The sequence below is a fragment of the Nymphaea colorata genome, unplaced genomic scaffold (assembly GCF_008831285.2).
Source record: "Nymphaea colorata isolate Beijing-Zhang1983 unplaced genomic scaffold, ASM883128v2 scaffold0361, whole genome shotgun sequence".
Taxonomy (NCBI): Eukaryota; Viridiplantae; Streptophyta; class Magnoliopsida; order Nymphaeales; family Nymphaeaceae; genus Nymphaea; species Nymphaea colorata.
Genome location: NW_022204867.1, coordinates 13640 through 29620, shown reverse-complemented (window position 1 = coordinate 29620; position 15981 = coordinate 13640). Strand labels below are relative to the sequence as shown.

The following is a 15981-nucleotide window of genomic DNA, read 5'->3' as shown; positions in this document are numbered from 1 at the left end:
CCCAACCCCAACCCCAACCCCAACCCCAACCCCAACCCCAACCCCAACCCCAACCCCAACCCCAACCCCAACCCCAACCCCAACCCCAACCCCAAGTTTTTTTGAAGTTGGGAGGCATATATATAATTACATTCTTGTTAGATATATCAATAATGGAGCTTGAGAAGGGATCAGATCTAAAATCCAAATTCCTCCACGCGATCGCAAACGACACTCCCATCACCAAACTGTGGAAATTTCGCGTTTTCATTCAACTGCACCCCAACGTCGCCCTCGATCTCAAGGATAAGATGCTTGACTTCGCATTGAAGAATCGCCTTGTCGGAGAGTACGAGGCCATCTTCGCACTCTTCGGAGTCACGCTCATCAATATCCCAAGAGTGGGCGTCTACGATCAGATCAAAACTGAAATGCAGGTCATCGTGAACAAACTCAAAATCGAAGCCGCCCAGTTCGAACAAGTGGTAATCAATCTCTAATGTAGGGAAAAGTTGAAGAAGAGATCAGGATTTACTTGAAATTGGGCGAAATATATGCTCGCTATGGCGAACACAAGGAAAGTGAATACTACTTTTCGCGTATCTTGCGCAAACAGACTGCAACTGCCAACATCAGAGATGAGGAATATCTATGGCAGTGGGGACGCTAGGTCTTCTACTTGGTCGATACACTTGAGGAAAGGACAGACCCACAACCCAGGAGCTACCAAGACCTTGAATTCTTTGCCGTCCGTGTCTATGATGACCGCAAAAGCATCAACAGCACCCTCGCCTTGGCAAGAGACGTCTACAAACTCTCCAAGAAGGGAAGAGCAAGAGGAAAAGTCAAAGTACTTGAGGACATTCTCGCTGGTGGCTTTTCCATTCAAGATCTGCTGGCTACAGGAATCTTCAACTTGGCTGATTTGGGACTACTCTACACCCTGTTGTCTCTAGCCTTCAAGGACAGGAAAAGTCTAAAACGTGATATCAAATGGTCGAGCAAGATAGAGATTTCTTACCTGAGTGCAGAATACAAGAAACTGATTGCTGACCTAACCGTGCCTATGACAACTATGGCAGTTCAACCTTACCATCCGCTTTGTGTTCGAGTAGTGCATGATGGAAATCAAAAGACGCATTCTTTGTGAAATCTTCAACGCTTACCAAAGCGTGCCAGTGACTAAGGTTGCCCAACTGACTGGAATGCGAGTGAAGAAGTGGAAAAGTGGGTGAAATAGCACAGCGAACTACCCTATCTTTGGGATCCCGTTGGCCAATCAGTCATCTACTACGAGAAAACCGTCCCTCTCTACGAAGAGGCTATGTCCTTCTACCGCATCATCAAGGAGAGATTCGACGAAAAGGAACGCATGTTGTGCCTCGACTCAAGAGATGATATTGACTTGGAAGGACTGGCAACCGCCAAATTTATGATGGGTGGTGACAGAGATAGGCCTGGTCGTAGACATTTCTGATTTAGCATTACCTTCAGTTATCTAATAATCGCTATTTAACATATTGGCTCAGAGATGATTCCGATAAATGGATGCTGGTATAAATCGATCAAACTTTGGGATAGACCTTGGTGACGACGTTGGCAAACTCCTCGAAGCTGATCACTCCGTCTCTGTCCTTGTCGGCAAAGTCGATGATCTGGTCGACTTCAGCAGAGGAGAAGTGCTCGCCAACGCTGGCAGCCACCTTCTCGAACTCCTCAGGGCCGAAAACTCCTGACTTTGAGGTGTCGAAGGCTTCGAAGATGCTCTGGAGAGAGGATTCACTGGTCTCCTCACTGCCGAAGCCGAAGATGTCGAGGAAGGCGCCGAAATCGATGTCTCCAGTGTGGCCTGAGTTGTTGACGATGGCCAAGATCTGACCAGCTTGAGCCTCCAGGTTGAGTGCTCGGATGGTGTTAATCAATTCGTCAGTGGAGACGTTGCCACTGCCGTCGTAATCGAAAACATCAAAGACTTCCTTCAGCTTCTGAACGGTCTCCGCATTAAGGTTCTTACGCACGTACTTGTTGGCATCGAAGCCTTTGACGGGGGCGGGGGTGGAAGTTGCCTTGGACATCACTTAGATATATTTAATATAATAAAAAATTAAAACAGCCCCCTTTATTTAGCCAAGTTATGGACTTTATACAGCGGCGGGTGTGTAGGCACTGTTATCAAAAGTTTAATCTTGCGAGAATACTTTTAAAATGAGGGATAGGAAGGCTTATTGATTATTATTTAATGAGCGAAAAAGGATCAGCGATAGACCTTTCAGAATATATAATCAGAGTCTACACTGATGATTACCGCTACAGGCTCTCGTTTGAACCGAAGCAGACCTACGGTGATCTGCTACAGGTCGTAAGGAGTTTATTACATAGCTGTCCCACAAGACGGGCATCCCCCCTGCAGAGCTGCAGGTCTTTAGCTAAAATGGAAGAAGGCTCAACATCCGTCCCTAGAGAATGCTGAAGGAGGTGGTTTACCTTCGTCACGGTTCTATTTTGAAGGTAGAGTTGCCGAAGAAAGACAAACTCCCATCTCCTCCTCAGTCCAATATATATATTCGCAATTATAATCAGCCCCACCAGACCTCCAAGATCAAAACACCTTGCAAGCATCCTCCCAACATGAAATGCCTCTCTTGCCTTCCCAACGAAAAGACTAATGATTATCATGCAGGAAATGGACTTATGACTACTGCTCCAAAGCAAAAAGAAGAAGAAATTTTACACTGTGACCATGGCCTAATGCTAAATGCTTGAAATGTATGGATAAAAAGTAAGAAAAAGTGGAAAAGAAAGAAGAAAAAGTTCCTTCTATAGCAAATACTCCTCGTAAGCTGAGCCCATAGGCGAAGGATAATGCACTCACAGTCCTAACGTCAAGTGTCATCAATGTATCAATAGCATCAAAAAAAGCAAAAGTGCAGGAATGCTTAAAACACAGTCATCTATTTCATCACCTAAAAGCCCGAAATCCCCGATAATATCTCGCGAAAAGGTACCAGAAAAGCTTCCAGAACCTTAAAAAAAGCCAAAATGTCTTCATGGATAAACTGGAAAATGTATAAATTGTCTAGAAGTTGTGAAATAAAAGGAAGCATCGCCATAGAAGCCAAGATGTAACCATGGTCCGAATTCAAAATGCATCAACTGTATAGCCACAACTCCATAAGCAAAAGTTGCCCATATAGCATTTGATGAATATCTGAAGAGAAGGTCAGACAACTGCGCAAACACTCATTCTAAATAAACTGAATGTCCAAATTGTCAGCCACCGAAAAATCTAAGACTTTAGCTCAACAGAAAATGTGATCAACACGAACCTTATCCAAAAGGTCTATGCAATCGCTGCTTGCCTGAAAACGTCACTTTAAAGCGGCAGGAATATAGGCACGTCGATTATGTTCAGTTTATGAACAACTCGCAAATGCAAAACTTCATCAACTATTGGGTGCAGGAAAAGAAAATGGCCGAAATGAGGATAGCTTTTCTGTATGGTTATTATGCAGAAGATCCATATTATAAGAATGGGATTAGAGCTATCGTGGAGGCACTCTATGAGCCATAGCAAAAATGCACTGCCAATAGATTCTAACTCAAAGATTCACCAAAAAAGGTATAAAATTTGTAATTGATCATTGAAAGTCTAGGATTAGAGAAGATTGGGATAGTTATTGCATCTCCAATGAAGAAATTTATTTCACTGAAGAGCAGTCAGGACCATTGCTGATTTCCAATAAAATAACTCAGTCGTCCATTCCACAGGTTATAAGATATCTAACTTTTTACTGTTTTGGTGCGTCCTAACAAAAAGGATGCAAAATTAATCGAGCCAGCAGTGTTTATGGTGAGTGATCAAGGCCAAGCCATGCAGGCTGCCGGTTTGTTCGATTCTAATCAAGCCAATCCAAAAAAATGAAGCTCAAAGCCAGCAAAGAGTATTTTTTCCTATATTTAGTGAAATTTTGCCAACAGTTTACGAAAGCGGAAAGGCAGTTGATGAGTTTGACTAGAGTTTTTATTGGTCAACATTGCCTCAGGAGCCAGCTCAAGCAACAAATTCGCAATCCTCAAAAACAACGAATTTCCAACATGAGCCGAGGAAGGATGAAAAGATGGTATTTAGGGATTACCTTAAAGCAAACGCTAAGAAGAAGCCACTGATAAAATACGGAGACCTCAATCTTTTGCTTTTAATTGCTGATTTGACTAATATCGAAACAGCAATGGAAATCGCTTTGAAGGTGGGCGGGGAGGAGCAAATCGAGTCCAGTGTTGCCCAGATGATAGACAAAAAGTTAGAATCGCTTTTGTGATGATATTTATATTATTCTATTCATCCCCAAACCAGTATACTTTAGTGGCTAATTAATGATGAATTTTTTATATTTTCTGATCGAATCATGCAGCTAATCATAGTTCTTCGAACTTCTTTCCCTTCATGAGCGCCTTTATCTTCGACTCCCACTCTTGCGCATTTTCGAAACCGTTACTCCGTTCTGATAATCGTAAAACGCTTGCTGGAGCTCTTGCTGTGTGTTCATGACGAATGGTCCATGTTGGCAATTGGCTCGCCTAAAGGCTTTCCTCCAATAAGCACGAACCTTCCTCCTTTTTATGAAGAAAACCTATGACGTATTCAGCTTCTTGCTTACTTTTATGCAAACACAGCAGTGAAGCGTATCCACGACATCCTTGTCCTGGTAGAGCACTCCTCCCTAGTAAACGAAGATAATTGTGTTCCAGATTCCTGAAATGGGAAGTTCAAAGACTCCTCCAGGCAGGATATGGACGTCGAAGTAGTAAGAGGAGTTCTGGCGTAGATTGGGCCAGTTTTTCCTTCCCACTTGCCAGAGATGATCTTGACTTCCACCTTATCACCCTGGTATACTTGTATCTTATCGCTTGTGTATTCCTGGTAAGCTGGCTCGATCATCTTGTTCTTGCTCTCCAAATTGATCCACAGTTGGAAGCCTAGGTTGTCTTCATCGTAAGAGGCGGGGACTTCCGAGTGAACAATTCCTCTGCCTGCAGTCATCCATTGCAAATCACCAGGGCCTATTTTTCCCTTATGTCCTTTGAAGTCCTCGTGGTAGAAGCTTCCCTGCTGCATGTAGGTGACGGTTTCAAAGCCACGGTGGGGGTGGTCGGGGAAGCCGGCAGGCAGTCTAACTTTGAAATAATCGAGCATGAGGAAGGGATCTAGGTTTCTAAGATATTGGTTGCCGATGACGCGGATGACCTTGGCGCCCTTGCCCTCGTTGACCCAGCTTGGTTTGAAGATGAGAGACATGCTATAAATAAAAAGATAGAGTAGGATGACCCACCTAACCATTTAAATTAAGTTTTCTGATCGAGAATCAATAGTCGCAAGATATAAACTTTTAACTTATAGTAAAAGAGAAACGCATGGCCTGCTATCCCGAGATGGAATTATATAACAGATATGTAATAACTGCCTATTTGGGTGATAAATTTGAATGCTGGGGACATTGTTTAATATTTAATAATAAATGATGACAAAAAAAATACCATGGATAGTCTTCTTGGCCATCATTATTGCCATACATAGTCAGGACTGTGCATCAGGGTACACCTGCACACAATGCCAAGTCACAGGCTGCAGCAACTGTGATACTAATATTGCCCAATGCGACACATGCAGTGACCAATACTATCTAACCGGCACAACCTGCACCTAATGTCCTACCAAATGCCTCATCTGTACAAGTAATACCTAATGCACGAAATGCACGCCGGGATACGATCGTTAGTACAATGATGCTGGCGATCAGATATGCGTCTTTTATTGGTGGAAGTGGTTCCTCATCGTCTTTGGAACTCTGATCGGGTTGGTTCTCATCGGTATACGTGATGATAAGTAGGTCTGCTCGTTTGGTGGGTTCGCAATAAGTTGAAGGACGAGGATAGCGGCAGAGAGGTGCAATATGAGATGAAGAATAAACTGGAAAACACATAGAGTAATATTAAGGAGTGAACAAAGCATAATCTATCTCTATTTATTTTATCTTTTATTTTTCAGTGGAATGACATGTATGTGTCTTGCTAAAGATTAATATTCCATGGAAGACGATAAAGATAACTTATTTAGACGGCTTTTTCCTCAACTATAAATATATAATTTTAAATAATCTATATCAAATTGATCTTTATGTGTGTGAATCGATGTTACTTTCTACATAAGTAGATATATATGCGAACTTATGAAAAAAGGAACTAATAACCACTCAAAGCATACAAAAAATATTAGAGGATAATTAAAAAAATATTAATTAATTAAATACCTCAAAATGGCGGAACTCCTACGCAGGCAGATCGACGCATTTGATACCTATGATCAACAAGATCTGAGGATGCGTTACGAATCTGAGGCCTTTGTACTGCGCAAGCGCAGGATGTAAGTCTACCATCACACAGCCTACTCTTCCGTAGCTATGACAAAAAAGAGGAGAAGGAAAGCGGGCAAACCAAATAAGATCGTTCGATTTTATTAGACAACTTCATCAATCGGAAAAAGCCCGCCACAAAAAATTCGCTGAAGATAAGGAAATTCCTGAGCTCCTTCCTCAATAAAAGCATGGAGGATGTCAAGACCAACTTTTCCTTCAGTTTATATCCACCAAGCACAAGATCCCCTTCGAAACCATCAACAAAGCTCCAAGACACAGATCGGATATGTATCTTTGCCAACTATATAGAAAGAAGCAGACCTCAGGAAAATCGCCAAATATCAGGTCAATATTAGCAATCTCCCGCCATTAGGCATCAACTTCGACAACTAGACCAAGACACAAGAATTGGGAGAAGACCTGGAGGTCAAGATCTTTAGCGATACCACTGATATCCTGAATGAGAAGTAGATTGCTTTGAAGAGAGGCCGCAAGCTGAAGGCTATATTGTGCCGGATAAAGAGTTGCCAGGATCATTTGCCGACCAAAAAAGAGAGATTTTTAAGATTTCGAGGAATATCACTCGCAACAAACTGTAGAAAGAATCAATTCTGAAGCGTCTTGCCTACCATTGCGTCCGCGAGGTGGAAAAACGGTACATGAGATGCATCCGCAATCAAAACGACAACATCAACAGAGCTAAAAAACTGCATAGAGAATGTCTCGTATATTGGCGCAAACGTGAAAAGTAACTAATTGAGCTTAAAAAAAAGAAGGAAAAACTTGAAGCTTAACTTAAAAAAAGAGACGAAGAAGAGCAAGAAGCACGCAAGCAAGAAAAAAGACTTCAATATATCATGTACCAGTCAGGCCTTTACTCACATTTCATGGCTACTAAATTGGGTGTGGAAGGTGATCACAAGAAGGAACTTGATAAGCTGGCTCCTCCAACTAAACCACTAGATATTGACGAAGAGGCAGCCATGCTAAGTGTCAACCAAATCATCAACAACAAGATGGAAAACCTGGAGAAATTCGACAAGAAGAAAGAGGACAAGCTTGATCTTTCCTCTGTCGACCAGGGAAGCTTGAATTGGTAGGCACGCCTCCTCTTTCCATGGAACGCTTAAAGAATATCAAATAAAAGGTCTCCGATGGCTCAACAATCTCTTTGAGCAAGGCATCAACGGTATTCTGGCTGATGAAATGGGTCTTGGTAAAACAATCCAAGCAATTGCTCTGCTCAGCCACATATCTGAAACTAAGGGCATTTGGGGTCCCTTCCTTGTGGTGGCTCCAAACAGTACTCTTTATAACTGGCAGCAATAATTCAAGAAATTTTGTCCAACCTTGAAGGTTTTGCCATACTGGGGAAACATCAAGCAGAGAAAGACTATTCGCAAGTTTTTCTCCTCCAAGAAGTTCACGGAGAAAGCAGATTCTCCATTCCACGTGTGATCACTTCTTATCAATTGACAGTGACCGATTAGAAGACTTTCAAAAGGCTCAAGTGGCATTCATGATCCTCGATGAGGCTCAAGCCATCAAGAACATTCTGTCGCAGAGGTGGAACACACTCAAAGAGTTTCAGTCCAGAAACCGTCTCTTGCTCACTGGTACGCCCATCCAAAATAACATGGCAGAGTTGTGGGCGTTGCTCAACTTTGTCATGCCTGACCTCTTCGACTCGCATTAACTTTTTAATGAGTGGTTTTCTAAGGACATTGAGGCACACAGTCAGGATCAAAAGGAGCTGGACCAGATCAAGATCCAACGTCTTCACGCTATCTTGAAGCCTTTCATGTTACGGCGTATCAAAAAAGACGTGGAGCATGAAATCGGTAAGAAGTATGAGCACCAGATGCTTTGTGAGATGACCAAACGGCAGAAGATTCTGTATGAGTCTATCAAATAGAAGCTCAACGTTAAGGAGCTATTCAAGATGTTCGAGAGCAAGGCCAAGGTGGAAAACCTCATGAACTTAGTCATGCAGCTGAGAAAGTCTGCAACCACCCTGAACTTTTCGAGCGTAGGCCTGCTCGTTCCCCCTTCTCCTTCCAGGAACTCTATTATTACACTGGCTACATCCCCATTCGCGCAGGAGAAATCAAACTGCTTTCTTCAAATGCTAAGAATCCCATTCCTCTTTCCCTTCCTAAGCTGCTCTACGATGACCTTATGCGCTTCACTGAGAAGAGATAGGCGTTAAGTAAACGCATGCTGAATATTTTAACGTCGATAATCAATTAAACAATCCAACTTTTTCATCACTTTCCCTCACCAACTTCACACCCAGCTAAATTAAGACTTGCTTGAGGAGGATCCACTGTTTACTGGCCTGCTAATGGTGCACTGGTGGAAACGCAGTAACTATTCTGCTACCTTTTCTACTCGTGAAAAGTTTCACATCAACTCTAGTCTTTTCTAGGAAGTTGACTACCGCTTTAAGCTACCAATTTCTAATGATTTGCGTTCTCTTGACCATGTATACATGCCCAACGCTACCGCTCCCCTCATTTAGCCGACCGTTTCCTCACGTGCCTTCTGTGAAGAACATTAGTTGATCACCAACAACAAGTTCCAACGATTCGTGCTTGAAGGAAAGTATTCATAGATGTATCAGCATCGCTTTGAGAATAGAGATCCCTTCCCTGGCATTTTAAGTGGATGCAAATCACTAACTTACATCCAAGTAATAGACTTTGGCAATCTTATTGCAGACTCATCCAAACTTCGTGAGTTAGATCGCATTCTAAAGGAGAAAAAGAAGAATGGTGATAAAGTGCTCATCTTTTGTCAAATGACCAAGATGATTGATATCCTTTAGGACTTCATGAATCTAAGAAAATACACCTTCTTCAGACTTGATGGCGCCTCCAACATAGCAGACAGAAGAGATATGGTCAACGATTTCCAAAAGCCATCATCAAAGGTTTTTGTCTTCTTGCTTTCCACAAGAGCAGGTAATTGTCTTTCTATTTAGGTGGTTTGGGAGTAACACTGACAGCAGCCAATACAGTCATCTTCTATGATAACGATTGGAATCCAACCATGGACGCTCAAGCCACTGACCGTGCTCATCGTATCGGTCAAAGCAGAGATGTCAACGTCTATCAGCTAGTGACAAAGGGAACCATTGAGGAGCGTATAGTGAAGCGAGCCCAGCAGAAAAAGACAGTTCAGAGCACAGTCTATGAAGGCGCTTCCTTCAACTTCTTCAAAAAAGATATGATAATAGAGCTGATGGTGGATGAGTTCCATCCGAAGGAGCAGGTATGGAGGAAAAAATGGAAAAAGGGCAAAAAGTAACAGCAGCCAAAGAAAAAGTCAGCCAGGCAGAAAGGAAAAGAAGAGAGGGAGGAGAAAGCTAAAAATTAGCAACCAGAAAAGAACGATGTTATCCTGTAAGGAATCCAAAAAGTATAAATGGCGTAATGATAATCAATCCCTGTTATGCACAGTGCATTATTTGCTTGATCAGTTATAAAGCATTATCAATACCAGAACGATAATGTCACCATTTCTCCTTTTTTATCCTATCTTTGATGAAGATTTGTTTTATTATGCTTTATTTGATAGCTCGGCCATAATCATATATCCATCAGTATAGATGAGAAATAATATCGACAAGAACCGTTCTTGGACGAGTGCAATGAACCGCAATCACTCTCCAAACTCCTTTGCAAACAAAAACAACTTCGGCGCCAGCAACGTATCGGTCCACTCCGACCACCTTTGGAACCTCATGGAGGAAGTCGAACTTTTCCCCGAAGAAATTCATCAACTCTTCAGACACGAGGAACGCAACTTGGCCAACTACAAGAAGGCGATCGAGAGGGAAAAGGCCAGAGTGGTCCTATAGGTTGAGCATCTGAAGAAGGAGGTCGCACATAATATCGACGACCTGAAGATATCCATTCTGGCGGAGCTCGACCGCATATACAAACGCTACATGGAGCGCTACGCCACCCTAAAGGCCGAAATCGTGCAGATAAAGAAGATGAAAGAGGAAATCGAGATGGACCTCAACCGCAGAGCCACCAGCATTCCGTCCTACAGTCCCAAAAAAGACACTTCTGAGTTCTCCAAGCATACTCCTACCTCCAACGCCAACATCATGCGTTCCCTCGAAAAGAATAACTTCGAAGTTCGCAAGTACCAAATGCTGAACTACATCGCTGAACTGCAGAGAGAGAAGATAATTCCGCTTGGAGAGATCACCCGCTAACTGGTAATACTGACCCAGTACGAAAACGGTTACTTCCAAAATGCTGAGTTCCAAAGAATCAGTGCTGATTTCATTGGCACCATAAAGGAAGCTATAAGGTGTGTTTACGATAGCAAGTATCAGTTCATTAGATAACCTGACGAAATCACTCGCAAAGATGAAGAACCAATCCTCAAAGAAGTCTATGAAGAATCACCATATAATGTTCCTTCATTTAATCCCAATCCTCATAACCTCTATGCTGACCGTCGCCAACCGCAACCAGCAGTGTCTAAGCTTGAAGATTTTAAGGTTGTCCGAGTGTCAGCGGAGGCACAAAGCGTGGGTGTGGAATGGGGAGAAACATTGGCTTTGGAACCATACCATGCTCTTAAAAGCGTAGGAGAAGATATTGTTTTATGCTGCTTAGAGATTACTCGCAATGTTATGGCAGTGGGTAGCAAGGATGGTCAAATCAATGTGTATGAAATCTCTTCAGGACAGCGTTTAGCTAACTTACGGGGTCACAAAGCCAGTATCTGCCGTTTGGCTCTTATTCATCATGGAGGCAAAAAGTTCCTCGCCTCAGGTAGCGATCATGGCTGCAGTTCGATTGTGCTATGGGACACTTCAAGCTGGAACATGAGGATGCGTATTGAAGGCCACCGAGCAGCAGTAACTGCAATAGTTGATTTGCAGGATGGAAGAGGCCTGGCATCTGGCAGCTACGACAAAACAATCAACGTTTACAGTATGGCTAATGAGGGAAAGTTGGCTTACAACCTACCCGCTAACAAGACATCAGTGACTGCTCTTCTGCTCAACTCAAACGCTAGCAAAATGATATCTTGCGGATTGGATGACACCCTTAGCATCTGGCAGCTGATTCGCGGTAGTTCGGGAGTGGTGGAGACTATGTTCCTCTAACGCATCATCCAAAACAATACAATGATTTGCTCACTAGTCGCCTCGGCGATCAGGCCTGACATCGTGCTACTTGGCGCCAAAGATGGAAAAGTAAAGGTGATTGATATTGACCGCGGACAGGCTGGCAAGTCTCTTTCTGTATGCAGCAATGCAGTCATCTAAATGGTGGTCCTTGAGCGCTCCACCAAGCCATGTAATTACTTCTTTTACTTAGAACTGCCCATTATTGTGTGCTGGCCTTGTGGAGAGGAATGCATAAAGATCGTAAATACCGAAAGTGGAAAAGTGGACAGTATACAAGCAAAGGGAATTATTGAATTCGGATGTGGAATTGGCCCGAAAGCCTCTTTCCTTAGCGGTGGCAAGAATTTGGCGGTTTTAAGCCAAAGTAAAGAGAGACCATAGGTAAACTTCTACCGTCTTGATGTTAACTGATTCAGAATACTGTTTAATACTTGTGATTACGTTTGAGAACTAATCAACTTGTTATACATATGTAGCTTATGTTTTATTGGATTCGTTAATCCGTTAGCGCTCAGAATTATTCGAAAAAATCTATGTTCCAAATGATATTTATCAATTTTTAAACTCAAAGACTGTGTAAAGAGGAGTGTTTCTAAGGGCTAAAATCAATGAGATTAAGTTTGGAGACAGTTAGGGAATGACTCGGTGGGAGTTCAACATAAATCTGATCATAAATCCTATCGTGTATAAAGAATTAATGAACAAACAGGTTTTGATTGCATCTCTGTTGTCAATTGCTATCCTGGCCGTGTACTACACTGCCAACGAGAGCAAGGTGGACGCCTTCGAGGAGTGGAAGGGACAGTACGGCACCCACTGGGCCCCCGAAGAGGAAGCATACAGGAGACTCATCTTCGAGAAGAACCTCGTCCTCATCAACAAGCACAACGCCGATGCCACCCAGACCTACAAGATGGGCGTCAACCAGTTCACCATCTACACCACCGAAGAGTTCTCCGCCAGATTCCTCACCCCCATGCTCAAGGTCGGAGAGATCAATGCCAACAACGACTACGAAGTCATTGGAGACGTTGACTGGACCGGCCAAGGAAAGGTTACCCCCGTCAAGAACCAAGGACAGTGCGGCTCATGCTGGGCTTTCTCTGCCATCGGAGTTTTGGAGTCATGGTTCCTCTTCAAGGGACAGAACACCAACCTTTCTGAGCAACAGCTCGTCGACTGCTCCAGACCTCAGGGCAACCAAGGCTGCAACGGTGGATGGCCATCATCTGCCCTCAACTACATCAAGGCCAACGGTATCACCTCCGAGTCTGCCTACCCCTATGTTGCCAGAGATCAGGCTTGCAAGGCCCAGGGTGGTGCTTGGAAGATCAGCGGATTCTCCAGCTTCAGCGGATGCAACGGCCTTTCATCCCAGATCAACAACTCCCCCGTCTCCGTCACTGTTGATGCCACCAACTGGTCTCCCTACAGATCCGGAGTCTTCAGCAACTGTGGTTCTGGCATCAACCACGCTGTCCTCTTGGTCGGTGTCGTCGGTGGAGCCTGGAAGATCAAGAACTCCTGGGGAACTGGATGGGGAGAGTCAGGATACATCAGACTTGCTACCGGAAACACCTGCGGTGTCTGCGCCTATGCCGGTGTCGTCCCCAACTGATCATCGCATCATCCAATCATCATCATTCCTAATATCATCAAGATAAAGCCTTATCCTACCACTATTTTCCAATCACATTTTTATGAAGAGAAGGAATGAAAGGTTTCCAGAGGTCCAAAGGAAAGCTGACTAATCTCGTCAGTTTCTTTTCACTATGAGAGTGGATGCGTTTTTTTCTAAAGTGGATTTTCAACAGAAGATATCCAGCTTTATCAATCATTAATATAATTACACTCATGTTCATCTCCAACTTGGCCAGGAACGCCTTCCTCACCCGCCGTCTCGCCCCCAGTTTCAGCGTGGCTGGAGAGGCCACCTTCCTCGAAATGGTCTCCGAGTACTTCGACAAGGCTGGTGAGGCTGCTGGCATTCCCAAGGATCGTCTCAACTTCCTCAAGAGTCCCGACTACTCACTTAAATTCAACATTCCCTTCCGCACGGGTACTACTGGAGATAGTTAGACGCTGGCCTCATCGAGGTGGTGGAAGCATACCGAGTGCAGCACAAAACCCACAGATTACCCACCAAGGGTGGAACGCGTTATGCCAGCAGCATCAACCTTCAAGAGGTGGAAGCACTCTCCTGCCTCATGACCATCAAGAATACCATCGCTGGGCTCCCCTACGGTGGTGCCAAGGGTGGAATCAAGATCGACCCACGCTCTCTCTCTAAGGCTGAAATTGAACGCGTCACTAGAAACTACACCACAGCCCTATGCAAGAAGTCTAGTCTTGGTCCTGCTGTCGACGTTCCGGGACCTGATATCGGTACTGGTGAGCGTGAGATGACTTTGATCAAGGACCAATATCACCACCTTTACGGCACCCGTGACATCAACTACGCAGGTGTGACTACTGGAAAGAGTATTGTCCACCACGGTATCAGAGGAAGAGAGGAGGCGACTGGTTTGGGTGTCTTCTACTCGACCAAGCAGATCCTCAACAATGATGATCAACTCAAGAAGCTCGGAGTCACCAAGGGACTCAAGGGAAAACGCTTCATTGTCCAGGGTTTCGGTAACGTCGGATACTGGGCTAGCAAGTTCTTTGTTGAGGAAGGAGCCATCCTCATCGGAGTCGCTGAAGCCGACGGCAGTTTCACCTGCGAAGACGGAATTAACCCCGACGACCTCTGGAGATACAAGCGCGAGAAGAAGGGAACCAAGGGATACCTTCACGCTGCTGGACTCAATGGAAAGGAATTCATCAACGAGGAAGCCATCTATGAGACTTGGTACATTTTTTGCCACTTAGCGATATCTTCATCCCCGCTGCTTTCGAACAGTCCATCAACGTCAACAACGCCGACAAGTTCAAGTGCAAGCTGATCGTCGAGGCTGCCAACGGCCCAACCACTCGCAAGGGTGAGGACATCCTCCTCAGGAAGGGCGTCAGCTTCCTCCCCGATGTCCTCTGCAATGGCGGTGGTGTCACTGTCAGCTACTTCGAATGGCTCAAGAACATCGAGCACGTCAGATGGGGTCGTCTGCTCCGCAAGGTAAAGATGAATCAACTCAGTGGGAGGAAAAATCTAAGAAGAACTTCCTAGAGGTCATCGAAAAGGCCACCAGAATCGACCACAACAAGTTCGTGCAAGCTGAAAAATCCCTGCTTGAGGGTGCCAAGGAGAAGGATATCGTCTACGGAGGTCTTGAGTAGGTGATGTCTACTGCTACTAACGAGGTTTTGGAAGTGGCTGAAGCTAAAAACTTGGACTTGCGTACTGCTGCCTACGTGCTAGCCATTAACAAGCTGAACGACTATTATACCACCAGGGGCATTGATATCTGAGCCCATTTATCATCATAATCTAGGATAAGCTATAATAATGTGGACCAAATCACAAGTATACTTGAAAAGTTTATTCTAAAAATATTGAGTTTGTTATTAGATTTTTTTCGATAAACTGCATTATTCTCATACCGTTTTAGAAGAAGAAATATGCAAAAATTATTGATGTAATCATTTCTGCAGCTTTATTTTGTGCAAAAAATATGGACAAATATTCAGGAGAATTCTCTCTTTATATATCAAGCCAACTGGCATCATCTATTATGGTAGGTCTGTTTGGTCTCCGAGCGGCTATGTATAATTAAATTTGGAATGACATCAAACTCTGCACCAATTTAAAAATCCACCTTCCAGCGAGTGGTGGACTTCGTGCAGCCCTTCTGGATCGGCGGACTCTCAGGCATGATAGCCACCTGTGTGATCCAACCTGTCGATATGATCAAAATCGTCATCCAACTCAAGTCTGAAGAACTTGGCGCCTCCACGACAGCAAACAGAAGGCCAACTTCCTTACTGCAGCTAGCGACATCTTCAAGAAGGAAGGAGTTCGTGGATTCTATCGCGGACTTGACTCCGCCCTCGTCAGGCAAATCTTCTACACCACCACCCGTATGGGCATCTACAAGACCATCTCCGAAGAAGTGGGCAAGCGCAACAAGGAGAAGGGACAGAGTAATTGAGGATAATATGTAGAAACGCTTCATTTTTCCAGAAGGGATACTGTGCCAGCATTGCCGGCTTCATCGGCGCCCTCTTCGCCAATCCCGCAGACCTGGCTCTCGTCCGCATGCAAGCCGATAACCAACTGCCAGTCGCAGAGCGCAGAAACTACAAAAACGTCTTCGATGCCTTTAGACAAATCGCAAAGGAGGACGGAGTGGCAGGACTATGGAGAGGTGCACGCCTACAGTCATTAGAGCAGTCGTGCTCAACCTGGCAATGCTTGCCAGTTACGACGAAGCTAAGGAAAAAGTGCTCGATTATCTTGGAACAAAGCAGGAAACATTAGAGGTGCGCATCATG

The 15981-nt window shown here is 44.2% G+C and overlaps 6 protein-coding genes across 6 annotated transcripts; 4 read left to right on the top strand and 2 right to left on the bottom strand.

The window, feature by feature from the left end:
• Positions 1 to 1544: 1544 nt before the first annotated feature.
• Positions 1545 to 2054, bottom strand: LOC116244889 (uncharacterized). The gene has a single exon (XM_031616703.1). The coding sequence runs from the start codon at positions 2052 to 2054 to the stop codon at positions 1545 to 1547; it is 510 nt and encodes a 169-aa protein (XP_031472563.1).
• A 2585-nt stretch (positions 2055 to 4639) lies between these two features.
• On the bottom strand, positions 4640 to 5275 carry LOC116244888 (pirin-like protein). The gene has a single exon (XM_050075455.1). The coding sequence runs from the start codon at positions 5273 to 5275 to the stop codon at positions 4640 to 4642; it is 636 nt and encodes a 211-aa protein (XP_049931412.1).
• Positions 5276 to 6293: 1018 nt separating this feature from the next.
• Positions 6294 to 11526, top strand: LOC116244887 (uncharacterized). Its single transcript, XM_031616702.1, is given in 9 exon segments — positions 6294 to 6400; positions 7493 to 7842; positions 7845 to 7904; positions 7907 to 8392; positions 8395 to 8572; positions 9033 to 9372; positions 9375 to 9665; positions 10273 to 10513; positions 10778 to 11526. Coding segments are annotated over 9 exon segments (2802 nt in total).
• A 661-nt stretch (positions 11527 to 12187) lies between these two features.
• LOC116244886 (uncharacterized) lies at positions 12188 to 13168 on the top strand. Its single transcript, XM_031616701.1, has one exon. The coding sequence runs from the start codon at positions 12188 to 12190 to the stop codon at positions 13166 to 13168; it is 981 nt and encodes a 326-aa protein (XP_031472561.1).
• A 236-nt stretch (positions 13169 to 13404) lies between these two features.
• On the top strand, positions 13405 to 14958 carry LOC116244885 (uncharacterized). The gene is given in 4 exon segments (XM_031616700.1): positions 13405 to 13626; positions 13629 to 14417; positions 14420 to 14683; positions 14686 to 14958. Coding segments are annotated over 4 exon segments (1548 nt in total).
• A 402-nt stretch (positions 14959 to 15360) lies between these two features.
• Positions 15361 to 15967, top strand: LOC116244884 (mitochondrial dicarboxylate/tricarboxylate transporter DTC). The gene is made up of 3 exons (XM_031616699.1): positions 15361 to 15373; positions 15478 to 15599; positions 15671 to 15967. The coding sequence occupies exons 1-3, from the start codon at positions 15361 to 15363 to the stop codon at positions 15965 to 15967; spliced, it is 432 nt and encodes a 143-aa protein (XP_031472559.1).
• The last annotated feature ends 14 nt before the right edge of the window (positions 15968 to 15981 follow it).

Bases quoted from the DNA above. Each gene is read 5' to 3' on its own strand.
- LOC116244884 (XM_031616699.1), top strand. The intron at 15,600-15,670 runs GTGGGCAAGCGC...TCATTTTTCCAG, and splicing joins ACAAGACCATCTCCGAAGAA to AAGGGATACTGTGCCAGCAT.
- LOC116244889 (XM_031616703.1), bottom strand. From the start codon at position 2,054: ATGTCCAAGGCAACTTCCACCCCCGCCCCCGTCAAAGGCTTCGATGCC.
- LOC116244888 (XM_050075455.1), bottom strand. From the start codon at position 5,275: ATGTCTCTCATCTTCAAACCAAGCTGGGTCAACGAGGGCAAGGGCGCC.
- LOC116244886 (XM_031616701.1), top strand. From the start codon at position 12,188: ATGACTCGGTGGGAGTTCAACATAAATCTGATCATAAATCCTATCGTG.